The 14,660-nt window shown below is 39.7% G+C and overlaps 1 protein-coding gene and 1 long non-coding RNA gene across 2 annotated transcripts; both read left to right on the top strand.

Annotated features, from left to right (window-relative positions):
• The first annotated feature begins 1,550 nt into the window (after positions 1 to 1,550).
• Positions 1,551 to 3,531, top strand: LOC135933194 (uncharacterized). Its single transcript, XR_010573692.1, has 3 exons — positions 1,551 to 1,714; positions 2,903 to 3,238; positions 3,355 to 3,531. It is a non-coding gene; the product is annotated as an uncharacterized LOC135933194 (long non-coding RNA).
• Positions 3,532 to 3,548: 17 nt separating this feature from the next.
• On the top strand, positions 3,549 to 12,707 carry LOC134628841 (B-cell receptor CD22-like; the record flags this gene model as incomplete). Its single annotated transcript, XM_063475616.2, has 10 exons — positions 3,549 to 3,576; positions 3,698 to 4,030; positions 4,190 to 4,414; positions 6,601 to 6,858; positions 7,074 to 7,334; positions 8,268 to 8,528; positions 10,608 to 10,689; positions 10,802 to 10,859; positions 11,852 to 12,069; positions 12,215 to 12,707. Coding segments are annotated over 10 exons (1,791 nt in total), but the record flags the coding sequence as incomplete, so codon positions are not given.
• Between the last annotated feature and the right edge of the window lie 1,953 nt (positions 12,708 to 14,660).

Below are 14,660 nucleotides of genomic sequence, written 5' to 3' on the forward strand. Positions count from 1 at the left end.
GTACACCCACTGATCTTATTGGTCATGGGTTTTGTTTTCCTCTTCCTCTTTCTCTCTCAGGTGGCGAGTCTGGCTGGCTTTGTGGTTGCTCCACCTGCAAGTGAAGCCCTCGTGTTACCAGGCTCCAGCTGCCACACCAGTTGCCACTTTTTTATTAACCACAGTATTCAGCGGCTGGTTTGAGCTGCGATGTTCTGTATCTGTATCTGCTGGTTTCGTTTTCTAATCCTGTGCTCTGGTTTGCCCCTGGTGAAATGGTTTGTTTACTCATTGTGGCAAAAGAGAACTGTAGAGGGATTTTAGATGTTGTGGTTGCATCTTAACCGTGCAGTCCTCTAACTGAGGTAAAAGCAGTTTAAACAGAATCAGGATTCATAACAAGGGTTTTGAATATAACTTTTAAGTGTGATTAAGAACTCAAAATCCCACTGCATTATTTACTCCTTTGCTGAATACTGAATCTTTTAGAAGAGTAATTTAACAGCTTTTTGGAGGCGCTGCATTTGTTGGACTTCTTGGATTTCTAGAGCTTTAGAAAACAGCCATCTTCTACCATAGTCTACTTGATTTTATAAAGACTTTGCACGAAAGTAGCACGCTGCAGCAGTAATGACACTGGGTCCAGGGATTTCATCCTGATACTTAATGGCAGTCAGGGTGCTGCTGCCTGTCTCCTGTAACCTTGTCCATGCTTGTGAGACTGTGCTGGGAGACACAGCAAACCTTCTGTCTTTTCCAGCACACAAATATTTAAACTGCACATCCATATGTGAAATAGCAAGTATTGACGTGGCATCTTAATCTAAACTTCCTACGGAGGAATAACAAGATAACAACATAGTAACTCACTCTTGATTATAATAACTAAGAATTCAAGGCAAAAAGCAAGGCACATGGCTGTGGGGCTGTGACAGGCTGTGTTTCCTTTTTGCATCAGGATATCTTTTACCCTCACTTTTACCAGCCACACCACTCTGGCTCTGGTAATTCTGTTTTCTGATTTGATCATCGTCACTACAGGTCAGTAGTACTTCCTTATTTGTCACTAAACTTGTTTTAAGGGTTACCCTAACTTGCCACGGCTCCTGTTTTAGTCATTTAAAACTCTATCAGTATATTAGCTATACCTAGCATACTTTTTGTTAGCCATCCTGCTACTGAACTGTTGTTCAGCCAGATTCCACTCAGCAGTTATTATCTTCCTTCTGGACAAAAAACAACTCAAGAGAGATTTAAACTTAACTTAAACATGTGAACCCAAATTGAAAATGATCAATGTCATTAATAAGGTCAGGCCTGAAGTCTTCAAAAAAGACTCATGTTAAAATGTTTTCTATTGTCCTCAGCAGTTGTATCAGAGGCAGTCCTTTTTTCTTTAGGTGATATTTTAAGAACATAAAGCTGCATGCAAAGTGTTGTGAGAGAATCACTTCTTTATTTAAGCGCGGGGGTTTACACATTTAAAGTCTGTTCATGCATGTTAAGCATGTACAGAGGAAGGAAGACAGCCAGATATCTCTGTTACATTTTCCAACCACAGAAAGCACGGTCTTCAGAGACAGCATCTTCAACACTGGAAGAAATTGTGGCTGGTTTACAAAATCTTACATGTTATGTGATCTACCTGCTGATGGGATTTATGAGAGGAGAGGAACAGCCATGAGTTCAACTGCAGCAGCAACTGGATTGGTTCTCTTCCTTCTCTCTCTGCCAGGTAATTCTGTAATAGTAAGTCAGTCTTGATGTAGATCACAACTGAACTGTTTTTGATTGGTTTCCACACCACACCATCTGCAGCACAGAGCTGTTGAAAAGGTTGAAAAGGTTAGCATTTCCAGTACTGCAACTGAATACAGAAAAGAAAAATTGTAGAAAAGGTTTTTTATTTATTGTCTCCACTGCATTTAATGGACAAATACAATTTTCAGGCTGCTGTTTCTCAACAGAAACAAAAAGATTAACAGAAAGTGAATTCCCAGCCATTTTTTTTTTTTTTTTTTTTGCACAAACACATGGTTCCTGGTTCCAAAACATGTTTTGTAAATTATATTGTGAGATAAATTCTAGGCACACAGCGAAATTTGTTTGTCACATAAATAATTTACTACACTATATAAGGCCCTTTCATGCCACTGCAATTTATTTGACATAGAAGTTTTGACAACATTTTTGTCATATTCCTGTACTGGATGTATTATGCAAATTGTCATATTTGTAATAACAAACCCACAGATACCATTATTATTATCTTGTTTTTGGTTTACTGATTTACTGTTTTGAGTTTAATTCCACCATCAGGCCAGGGTCTTTCTGTGTGGAGTTTGCATGTTCTCCCTGTGTTTGCGTGGGCTCTCTCCAGGTACTCTGATTCCTCCCACAGTCCAAAGACATGCAGTTTGTGGGGGTAGGTTAATTGGAAACACTAAATTGCCCATGGGTGTGAATGTGGGAGTGAATGTGAGTGAATGGTTGTCTCTGTCTATGTGTTAGTCCTGCAACAGACCGGTGACCTGTCCAGGGTGTACCCTGCCTCTTGCCGTAAGACAGCTGGGATAGGCTCCACCCCCCTGCCAGCGAATGGATGGATGTACTTACTGTTTTGACTCATTCTCACAGCCTGCAAAGACTTATTTTCAGAGAAAAATCACATCATTAACTCACTCAGATATTGACTGGATGAAGACTTCTGAATGGACAGATGATCTCACATATGTAAACAACAAGAACAATAACAACAACAAAAATACCTTCCTAAATACTTAATACCATATGCATGATAAAAAATGTCAGGAACAATAAATGTGTACTGCTTATTCTGAGGAAAGGTTCTCAGAACTTTTACTGACACAAGATATGTTTGTTGTTGTCATTAATCTGGTTTCTGATGTGTTCTGTGTTACAGTGGTACAGAGTCAGAATGATTATGGAGTGACTTACACTTTTACTCAGATCTGTGCTGTAAAAGGATCAACAGTGGTCATAGGCTGCTCCTTCAAATACCCTTCAAGAGTAAATGTGTTAAAAAGAGTTTGGTTCACTAAATGGAACAATTATAACCCTGAAGATCTGAAAACAGACTCGGTGTATGCAGGTCGAGTGTCGTACAGTTCTCACTGGAAGAGCTGCACTCTGACAATCAGAGACCTGAGAGAGAGCGACTCAGCTGTGTACAAGTTCAGGTTTGAAACAGACCAGAAAAGTTTTACTGGTTTACCTGGAGTCACTCTGACTGTCACAGGTAACATTTTTATTTACACATCAGTCAGAAATTTTTATAAACATAACTCTGTGTGTTTGCATATGGATAATAGATCTTTGCATTTCTGCTCTGATTTTATTTCTTCGCATAATCAGCTCTTCAGGTACACGTGAAGACAGCATCATATTCTAGCTGGGCAACACTGACTTGTCAGAGCAGTTGTCGACTACATGAGCGTCCCTCCTACATCTGGTACAAAAATGGACAGAAAATTTCTACTCAGTCACACCAGAATTTGTATCCAGACAATCTGAATCCTTCAGATAGCTACTCCTGTGCTGTAAGAGGTCATGAAGCTTCAACCTCTCCTTCAGTGTGTGAGTTTATTTCAGTAACATAAAACCCTCTGGTGGAGTCACTATATACATCTGAATAAAAACAGTCAAACTCACTGTCACGACTTTCTAAATCTGACTTCAAAATCATTTTATGTTTCAGGTGTCCGAGGTGATTCATGCAACAAAGTGAATTACAGTAACAGAAGAATCTGTGCATTTAAAGGATCATCAGTGGACATTTCTTCTACTTACAACAGCTATGAAAGTCCAATCCAATCAACATCCTGGTTCCGTTCTGGTCGTGAATCTGAGGACCTCAGAGAAGACTCCCAGTATGCAGGTCGTGTTGAGCTGATTGAAACAGAGACAGGACGCTCCACTCTGAGAATCAGAGACCTGACAGAGAGTGATTCAGCCGAGTATCACTTCAAATTCAAAACACAAAGATTTGAATGGAGGAGTAGTTTACCTGGAACAACTCTGACTGTCACAGGTACTGATCAACACACACTGACACATTTTATTCAGTTCAGTTTTACAAACTCAATTGTGTTAAATTGTGCTAAAACCTGTGTAAAGTTTTTAATTATTTACTCGTTGGTGTATTTGTGGTTTGACTATTTAACAATGTGAATACTTTTATTTCACACAGTTCTGCAGGTGAAGGTGAGCAGAATAATATCCGTCCATGAGTCTCAGACTGAGGCAGAGCTGAAGTGTGAAAGCAGCTGCAGTCCAGCTGGTCGTCTTTCTTTCGTCTGGTTCAAGAACAATCAGTTTATGGTTGAACAAAGTTCCTATCAAGATCTGTTCAGTCCTGGAGACATCATCTCCTGTGCTTTCAAAGGACATGAAGATTACCGCTCTCCACCAGTGTGTGAGTTCAATTCACGTTTCAGTCACAGACTTTCATCATTCTGACAGATTATAAATAACTTTAAAGTGATGATAGTTGGAGTCAGGGTCAGAAAACTGAAGCCTGCATTGATTTACACTAAGTGTGTTCGTGATCAGAGGACAGGATATATCAGCTCTCCAAAAGTTGAATCTGTTCATCTGGACGTAGCGTTTTGTGGGAGAAACGTTTCGTCACTCATCCAAGTGACTTCTTCAATCTCAGCTGACTGCAGGTTTCCCCAAACCTTATAAACAGGTGTCATCAGGACGCTACAACACAGAGCGAACACCGCCATCCCCACTGACACAGCGGCCAGGGAGGCAGAAGAACAGCACATCAAGAAGGCCCTGAGTAAATGTGGTTATCCCAGCTGGACTTTTGTCAAAGCGGGAAAGGCACCTAAAGAAAGCTCCAGCCGATCCAGGAGAGAAGGACAACCGCTGCCCAAGCGAAAACCTGTAGTGATCCCATATGTGTCAGGAGTATCGGAGCAGTTGAGACGCATTTTTTCTAAACACCAGGTCTCTGTGGCTTTTAAACCCCAAAATACGCTGCGCCAAAAACTGGTCCACCCCAAGGATCGGGTCCCCCGACGCAAACAGAGTAACATAGTGTACGCTGTTAAGTGCCAGGAGGATTGCCAGGATTTATACATCGGGGAAACCAAACAACCTCTAGCGAAGCGGATGGCACAACACGGAAGAGCTACCTCGTCAGGCGAGGACTCTGCAGTCTATTTACACCTACAGGCCAGTGGACACTCTTTCAAGGATGAGGATGTACACATCCTGGACAGGGAGGAATGCTGGTTTGAGCGCGGAGTCAGGGAGGCCATTTACGTGAAAAGGGAAAGACCATCTCTGAATCGAGGAGGGGGCCTAAGGGTACATCTTTCGCCATCTTACAATGCTGTGATTGCAGCCATTCCCCAACTCTCTGTGAATGGTACTCATGGCCATTGATCAGTGGTCTTTGATCAGTGGGTTTTGGTCAGTGGTTGTTGATCAATGGTCATGAGAATTTGCATAATTATAATTAAGGAACTGACCTCCCAGCCCATTGTTCCTTCAGTGGGCTGGTTTCAGTCATTATGCAAATGTACTGTTCATAAGATTGGGGAAACCTGTAGTCAGCTGAGACTGAAGAAGTCACTTGGATGAGTGACGAAACGTTTCTCCCACAAAACGCTACGTCCAGATGAACAGATTCAACTTTTTGAGATTTACTTTCCTGGATGATTGAGAATGCATCAAGACAATATATCAGCTCCTTTCACTGCCCAGCTGAACGATTTTTGAGCAGGAAATCTGCTTAATGTAAGGAAACAAGGAGCTCTTCCTTTGGAAGTTTGGAAAGATCGTTCATGCCAGGCCTATTTCATTTGACTTTTTTTTCCTAATTCAGGAACATGATGATTCTGCAGTCACAATATGGATATCAATGTTAAACTTGTGATAAATACGTGTTTACTAAACTTGAACTAATTACCCATTTCAAACCAAACAATCTATTCTAAAAGCTGAGGATATCAACCAACCATAAACTATAGCCTTGTCATATCATCATTAAATTTGTTTTTGGAAGGCATGATTCATTACTTTAGAAGATACTGTTACCAATGTAATGAGCATTGTGGTACTTGTACCTGTGTGGTAATTTTGAACAAGAGATAAGCAGCAGTGTTCTGACTATACAGAGAAAGTCCGTTCTGTGAATTTATGCAACATAAGCAGTAAGACTGAGAAACTCGCCTGATCTATACACAACAAATTTATATGCTGAAAATAACAGATTCAGAAAATGACTGATAATCAAATTGCTTTATTTATTGTGTTTGTTAAAATCAAATCGAATCTAATCAATCTTAACCTCCTAGGACCTGGCATCCACATATGTGGACATCACATTTTGTGTTATTTAGACCAAAATACTTAATTTTGCTCTACAAGGACATTACACTGCTACTGTTCTATCGAAATTTTAAACGAATATCCTCATATGTGGCTCTCATTTTTTCTTAGAAACAAAAATCAGGTAAAAAAAAATCTGGTAATTCTTTGTTTTTACATTCTTCGGGTCCCAATCAGCCCAAATATCAAAGAGAAACTAAAAATGCATGCCGTGGAAGAGTTTGGGTCTTAGAAGGTTAATATTCTCTCTTCTAGATGCTCCAAAATCTGCTTCAGTACTGGTGCTCAATAACTCTCCTGAGATAATGGAGGGTAGCTCTGTGAATCTGACCTGCAGCAGTGATGCTAACCCAGCAGCTAATTACACCTGGTACAAGGACAAAAAGCCAATCAGTACAGAACAACAGCTCATCTTCAGCTCCATCCTGTCTTCTGACTCTGGAGAGTATCATTGTACCGCTAAGAATGAGCTGGGCCAAAGACCATCTGAAGTCATCTTTATCAATGTGAAATGTGAGTGAAGACAGTTATCTTTGCAGAATTAATAGTTTTAGCTGCAATTTTTAAAAACTAAACCAGGCCACACCTTGCAAACCCCGATACAGAGTCAGAGGTGTAAAACCTGTAACAGTATTCAGTTATAGAAAAGGTTTAATATGTCTCAAATTTTAGGTTAAACATCGAACAGCAATACATGTTTTTTAGTATATTTTCCATATTTCCTCCAGATGCTCCAAAGCTTCCCTCTGTGTCAGTGAGTCCCTCTGCTGGGATAGTGGAGGACAGTTCAGTGAATCTTACCTGCAGCAGCGATGCTAATCCAGCAGCTAATTACACCTGGTACAAGGAGAACAAATTATTGCTTCATGGACCAGTGGGAAGGTACCATTTATCCTCCATCAGCTCTGAGGGCAGCGGGAACTACTCCTGCAAAGCTGAGAATCTGTATGGACCAGCACAGTCCGTAACTCTATACATAGATGTCGAGTGTAAGTATTTCAGTGAACAGCTCAGAAAGCATGACTAGTTGCTAATAATTGCTCTATTAAGTACTCACTCATAGCACTAGATGAGGCTAAAAAAAGACTCCAGAATTTTTGGTCATACTTTTTTCAAAATTATATGCTAATTGACAAATGACTTGTTATTGAGTCTTTGGCAGTAAGTAAGTGGTTTTATAGTCGGACTCTCCTCCCCCCTTTTTCAAGTCATGTCCATCTTTTATACTATCTATGATGCAAACATGTTAAACTATAATTATAAGTATGATAAGGTTCTGGGATTGAATCTTCTTGCCAGCTGTGTGGCGTTTACATGTTCTCCCTGTGTGGGTTCTCTCCTGGTGCTCTGGCTTCCTCCCACAGTCCAAGGACATGCATATGAGGTTAATCAGTAATTCTAATCTGGCAGTAGCGATCAATATGAATGTTTCTCTCTTTCTCTGTTAGTGTGCTTTAATGCTCACCATTTATAGTCTGTCACTGCGCCCCTGTGTGAACAGGATAAACTGGATTAAGACTGGCATTACAGTACATCCAGAAAGTATTTTCCGTACTTTACTTGTTCCATATTTCGTCATATTACAGCCTTATTCTAAATGGTCAGCAAATGTTTTCACTTTGTCATTATGGTGTATTGTGTGTAGAACTTTATGGTTGACATTGTTGTTAATAACGAATCAGCTGATTTTGAAATAAGGCTGTAACATTACAAAAATGTAGAACTGGAAGTGAAGCACGGTGAACACTTTTCTGAATGTACTGTACATGCAAAGAGTTTACAACAATGTGTTTTATGTATTCTATATATTCTGACTCTGCATTATTGGGTTTCTAAAAATGTAAAAAAAAAATAAAAATTCTGATAAACCTAAACAAAACAAGGCTTTTAAATATTGACGACTGGTCTCCAATATGCTGCAGATCCTCCAAAGCTTCCCTCTGTGTCAGTGAGTCCCTCTGCTGAGATAGTGGAGGGCAGTTCAGTGACTCTGACCTGTAGCAGTGATGCTAACCCAGCAGCTAATTACACCTGGTACAAGGAGGATGAAGACTCACCAAAAGCATCAGGACACAACTTCACCATCACTGACTTCAGACCCGAACACATTGGCAGTTATTACTGTGTTGCACAGAACACAAGAGGACATCATAACTCCACCTTACAGCTGATTGTTACAGCAAGTAGGTGACTAAATTTATAAATTTGCCCATTTATCTCTGGATCATTTCATCATTTCAGAAATTAATAAATAAAAATTGACCTGAAAATTGATACATTTAGAAATATTACACTTGGATCTAGGTGTGTGCGTGACTCATCAACTAGACAGTTAAACATCGTTGTCTTTGCTGGGCAGTTCCTGAAATACTAGTTATATTGTTCTTACTTTATTAATGTAAAACAGCATTTACCAGTTCAAAGATGTTACAGACGGCTACACTCCCTAGTTCTCTCTTTTTGTTGAAGTTGTAATCACGCAAAATAGATGACAGTGCCATTCTATAGTACTTTGACATTGAGAAAATAAGATTGGATCAGGAATAAATAGATACAGCATTACCTAAAGATAATACTACTACGCAAAAAATAGAAAAATGTACACTACCAGTCAAAAGTTTTTAGATCATCCCAGTCTTTCCAAAATGTATTCTAAACCTTTGACTCATCAAAGTAGCCACTTTTGGCAGATACAACAGCTGAACATACCCGTGGCATTCTTTCTACAATAGACATGAAATATTCTTCAGAGAGTTCTTCGCATATCTGTTGCAGAAGTTTCCATAAACATGCAGCACTTGTAGGTTGCTTTGCTTTCACTCTTCTGTCCAGTTCATCCCAAACTAGCTCACTGTGGTTTAGCTCTGGAGACTGTGCTGGCCACTTCATGGTTTCAAGCTTCCCATCTTGTTCTTTTTTCCTGAGGTAGTTCTGGAATAGCTTGGGCTTGTGTTTTGGGTCATTATCTTGCTGTAGGATGAACCCCTGACCAACTAGGCACATACCAGAGGGTATTGCATGGCTAAGCAGAATGCTGTCGTAGGCGTTTTGGTTCAGAGTGCCTCTCACTCTGTACAAGTCACCGACCCTGGATCCAGCAAAACAGCCACAGACCATCACACGTCCTCTTCCATGGTTGACAGTTGATGCCACCCACTGTGGAGCTATCCTTCCGCCTACTCGACAACGTACAAAGATCCTGCGTGATGAACTGAAAATTTCAAATTTTCATTCATCAGTCCATAATACCTTTTTCCAGTCTTCAGTAGTCCAGTGTCGGTGTTTCATGGCCCAGGCAAGCCTCTTTGTCTTATTCTGACGTCTTAGCAATGGCTTTCTTGCTGCAACTCATCCTGTCAAACATGCAGCTCAAACTCTTCTCTTAACAGCTGAAACTGAGACTTGTTTACTACGACCACTATTAAGCTGTGCTTGAAGCTGTTGTCCTGTGAGCGACGTATCACGCTGTTAACTCTCAGAAACTTGTCCTCTGATTCAGTTGTGGTTCGTGTCTGCCAGACCTCTTCCTCTCAGAGTTTGCACAGTTTCTGAGTTTCTATGATGTTAAAGGAAACTGTACTCACTGACACCTTGACTTTCTTTGCAATTTTTTTGTAGGAAACATCTACATTTTTAAGTGTTATGATGGTCTCATAGGAACTTCCCTACTCGTGACCTTACTCGTTTATGTTGCCTTTCAGTGTCAGCCTTTATGCGACCTTGGAACTTTTCAGTTTTTGGCAAATCATCTGTTAGAAAAACTATACCATCTCATCCACTAGCACAGTCCCTAACCTCCAGTAATGCGGTTCTTCAGCCAATAAAGGTAATATCTAGTCTTAAATATGTTGTAGTGATTTTCATAGACCCTTTGCAACTGTCACTGTGGAGCCTTTTAAACCAGTTAAAGAGTCTCTCCCAAAACATTGGGTAAGGTTTCTATAAGTCTTTTAAATCTGTCTTGCATTTAATGTTGGGGTAATTGTTCACTAACAACTACATTTTCAAATCAATGTTAATTATATCTTCAGAAAAAACGAAAACATCTTCCCTTCAGATGAAAAGTTCCCTGTGGTATTCATATTTAAAGACAAAATCCCATCATTAGGACATGAAAATAATGGCACTTTAGCAAGAATTAGATGCAAAACCACAGTCTGTGAGTCATAAACTAGAAGGTTTTGGTCTGATATGCTTTATGTTCATTCTTAATAGACCCAAAATCCTGTAATCCAGTTACTAATCCAGAGTTTGTTTCCCAGGTTCAGTGAAATCAGCTGCAATTGCATCGATGACTATTTTCTTTTTGGCTATCATAATCCTCTCTGCAGTCATATTCATAAGGTGAGCAGATCAGTTTTTAAAATTAACTACAAGTAGTTTTTCACTGTTGTCATCCAAAGATTCCTGAAATTCCAATGCTCATTGTTCAATGTTCTTTCCTTGTTCTGTATAGAAAAACGAGGCCCTTAAAAGTCATTTTCTCCAAAGAGAGGCCAAACAGCATGGCACAGGTAAGGAAGAAAAGGTGATTAAAAGGTAATCACACATAAGATAAATACAAAACTAATGTGAAAGAGCTGTACTGTAGGAGTATCTCTGGTTATGGCTGCACACAGTTGTCCTAACTGAGAATTGGTTCTAAGTTTACTATTGATCTACATCCCTACCCTCACATATGATCACAAGTGATCACAATTGTGGATACAAGCGATTGGAAATGAGCTTTCTCCGAAGGGTAGCTGACCTCTCCCTCTGTGATAGGGTGAGAACTTTGGCCATCCAGGAGGGGCTCAGAGTGGAGCTGTGCTGCTCCTCTATATTGAAAGGAACCCGTTGAGGTGGTTCGAGCATCTGACAAGGATGAATCTTGGTGCCTCCTGAGTGAGGTGTTTTAGGCATGTCCCACTGGGAAGAGGCCCTGGGGCAGACCCAGGATGTACTGGAGAAATGATATCTTTCTGCTGCCCTGGGAATGCCTTGGTGTTTCTCAGGATAAGCTGGAGGAGGTGGCTGGGGAGAGGGAGGTCTGGGCTTCTCGATCTGGCCCTGGATAAGCAGAAGAAGATGGATGGATGGATGAATGGATGGATGGATGGATGGACGGACGGAGGGACGGACAGATGGATGGATGGACAGTTGTTCTACATTGCACAGAATTACAGAAGAAAAAATGAAAAAGAAAATGAAACAGATAAATGTAAAAGAGGTAAAAGAAAATTTTTAGGATTCCAACAAAAGTAAAAATGTTGTGGAGCTGTGATAGCAGAAGCTTGTTGTTGAGATGTGTTCTCCTCTATCAGGACTCAACTAAGGGGATGCATGGAAACAAATAACAGAGGGATATAATCCATGTGCTGAGCCTTTAGTCCACACATGGAAAATAATTCGAAGAGTTACCCTCTTTGCTACCACTCAGATCAACTCTTTCTATGATGTCCAACCCTGTTGCTGTGTGATTAATTTGGGATCAAGTATTCTTATTGCTGAAACATTTTTTCTTCAGAAAAGTGCATCTCCAGAACATGATGGCCCTTCAGCTCCAGCAGCAGAGCAGCAGGACGACCTTTGCTACGCCAGTGTCAGTTTCTCAAAGAGCCAAGAAGATCCTCTCTACTCCAACATTATGCCCACTAAACCCAAAGGACAAAATGAAGAGGATGAGGAAGAGGGAGGGGGAGATGTGGAATACTCTCTTGTCAAGTTTATTAATGGAGCCCAAGGGTGAGTCTCTTTATTTGTCCACAATGTTGAAAAATGTTCATTGCTTTGATTTTTGTTGCTATGACTTTTTTTCTTAATTAATGGTCATAATATTGTGAGATTCTTATTATAAAATCTTCATAATTCAGTATTTTTATCATTACAGATTAAGAGGTGAACAGGTGGAAGATTCATCTGCGCTGTACAGCACAGTCAGGAAAATCTACCATTGAATCTGTAAGGATGTGTTTGTATTTATTAAAGAGTGTTGAGCGTTTTTGGTTAATGGTCTTTTGGAAAACTGGGAATGAAGAAGAAATTATCCATGACAGCTAGGCCTTTAATTTGTTTGATATGTATAGTGTAGGACATTTCAAATGTATTCAAATTTGTGCATGAATGTGGTTTCAACATAGATTTAATTTTTATGCACTGCTTTTTAATAACACTCACTGTCCTGATCAGTATATGTACACATGTACAATCTTGCTTCCTTCATTTTCTAATGCGATCATTCAAATGCATTATAGCTCCGTCTCCATGCACTGATGACTGTTTTATGTATCTGCCAACTCAAAGAGATTTTTTATTTACTGTGGCTTTGTTTATTTTTTAAGAATGTGACTTATTTACCAACGCTTTCACTCTCATAATAACCTGACTGGAATGCACTGATATATATTATTTAATCAAAAATAATCTTTAATAAATATTTCTTAAGGACTTAAGGATTTTTTTCATGGGTTTCATTGTTTGTAAGTGAGGGGATGTGTTTTTATATTTCATATTTTAATATGCAGTGGTATTCATTCATTAAATAGATTTAATAAACACACACAGCCACACCATCCTTACACCTCTGATTGCACTGCAGGTGGGTATTTTACAGTTGGGCTGAGTCGATGTGAAGGAGCAGGGTCAGGTTTCTCAGTAGATGGCAAATAATAATTTGTGCATCCTTTATATCTCATATCAGTGTCGCTTCAGCTGTTTGGTTGCTTAGCTCTGTCCACAGGATTTAGACAGCCTGTCCATCCATGTGTCCATCTGTCCTTCAGCACCTTGACAACTGTTGACCAGATCCAGAGTTTGAGGTAGTTTGGGTGAGTGGATCTGTCGTTGTGTCATGTCATGGGTTCCTGGTTTCTCTTTGTCCCATGTCTTCTGTCTTCTTTATCTCTGTCACTGTGGTTACTGTTAGATTGTCTGTGTTAATTGTCTTTCAGTAATTTCTATTTTCGGTTGAAGGTTTGGTTTCTAATGTGTCTTATTCTAGATTTACTCTTTGCTATTTTTGCCTCCTTTGTGACTGTTTGCCTGTAACTGTTTTTACTTGCGCCCCACTCCCAGCTGTGTCTTGTTTTTCAGCCCATCTGTACACATAATACACAGGCAGGTTTTTTCAGTATCTTTAGCGACGCCCCTTTCATTGCCTTAACCCATCAAAGACCAATTATAATCTAAAACTCAGTCATAAGACTCAAGCAAGTGTTTGTGGTGGTGTGATGAAACGAGGGCCAGAAGGTTCAAACTTTTTCTCAACGTGCAAGAGCGGTGCTCTCAAAGGATGGCATTTAAGGTCTAAAAAAATAAGATTTTTTATCTTTGTGTTCCTGTGGAGAAGTGACTTCATGCACTCATGTTGTTTGGGTTCTTGAAACCACTTGAGACAGTTTGCCTATTCTGCGCGTACACACACACACACACACACACACACACACACACACACACACACACACACACACACACACACACACATTCAGCAAGTGTAGTGTTATAGCGACATATGAGGGCGGTTAGGGGAAGTCTATAAATTGAAAGAGTAAAAATAAAAATAACTGCTAGTGTCCACAGAGCTAGCCACATGTTAGCCGCAAGCCTGGTTGGTTAAACTGTTCCATGTTTTAGATTTTATGCTTTCTCTGTGCTTCATCACCATTCTTGGTTTCTGATATGCTGAGCAGCACAAGAAAATTAAGAAATAAGAAGTTATATAATTAATGAAACTGAAAATAAGTGTTGCAGTGGTAAAATGCAGCTGCCTGATCACCACACCAGTGAAATGCATTTATTTTTATTGCCTGTGTTATGTGCAGTTAGTGCAGTAGAACTTCACGCAGCAGACTGCAAGACAAACAAGAAGTGACAGTGCATGTCTTTAAAGAATAAATAAAAATCAGAGACCGATCACATTTTAATGCCTGTACTAAACCGACCCCACATGTAACACAATAAATTGAAAGCAGACGATAAAGAGCAACATGACGCTGTACCTCCAAAACATCTGCTGATATTTATCATATCTATATCTATATCTATCTATATATATATATTTGTTAAATGATTGAATGATCATCAAAACCAAAACACTAAATAATAATTTTATTGCATTTATTTCTCTTCTAACAAATAGTGTCATGGATGGGGGGAGTACATGTTTCAGACCGCCCCACCCAGCCTATAGTGTATTGAAGATTTCATGCACAGTTTCCATTTCATGTTGGGAATATACAGATATTCAAATATTAAGCTCATTTCATACCGTAAAGAGGAAGGAAACCAACACAGACAACCGATTTGTGGTTTCCATACTTTCACAAAAGTCACAAGTT

This window comes from Pelmatolapia mariae, linkage group LG6 (assembly GCF_036321145.2).
Source record: "Pelmatolapia mariae isolate MD_Pm_ZW linkage group LG6, Pm_UMD_F_2, whole genome shotgun sequence".
Lineage (NCBI taxonomy): Eukaryota > Metazoa > Chordata > Actinopteri > Cichliformes > Cichlidae > Pelmatolapia > Pelmatolapia mariae.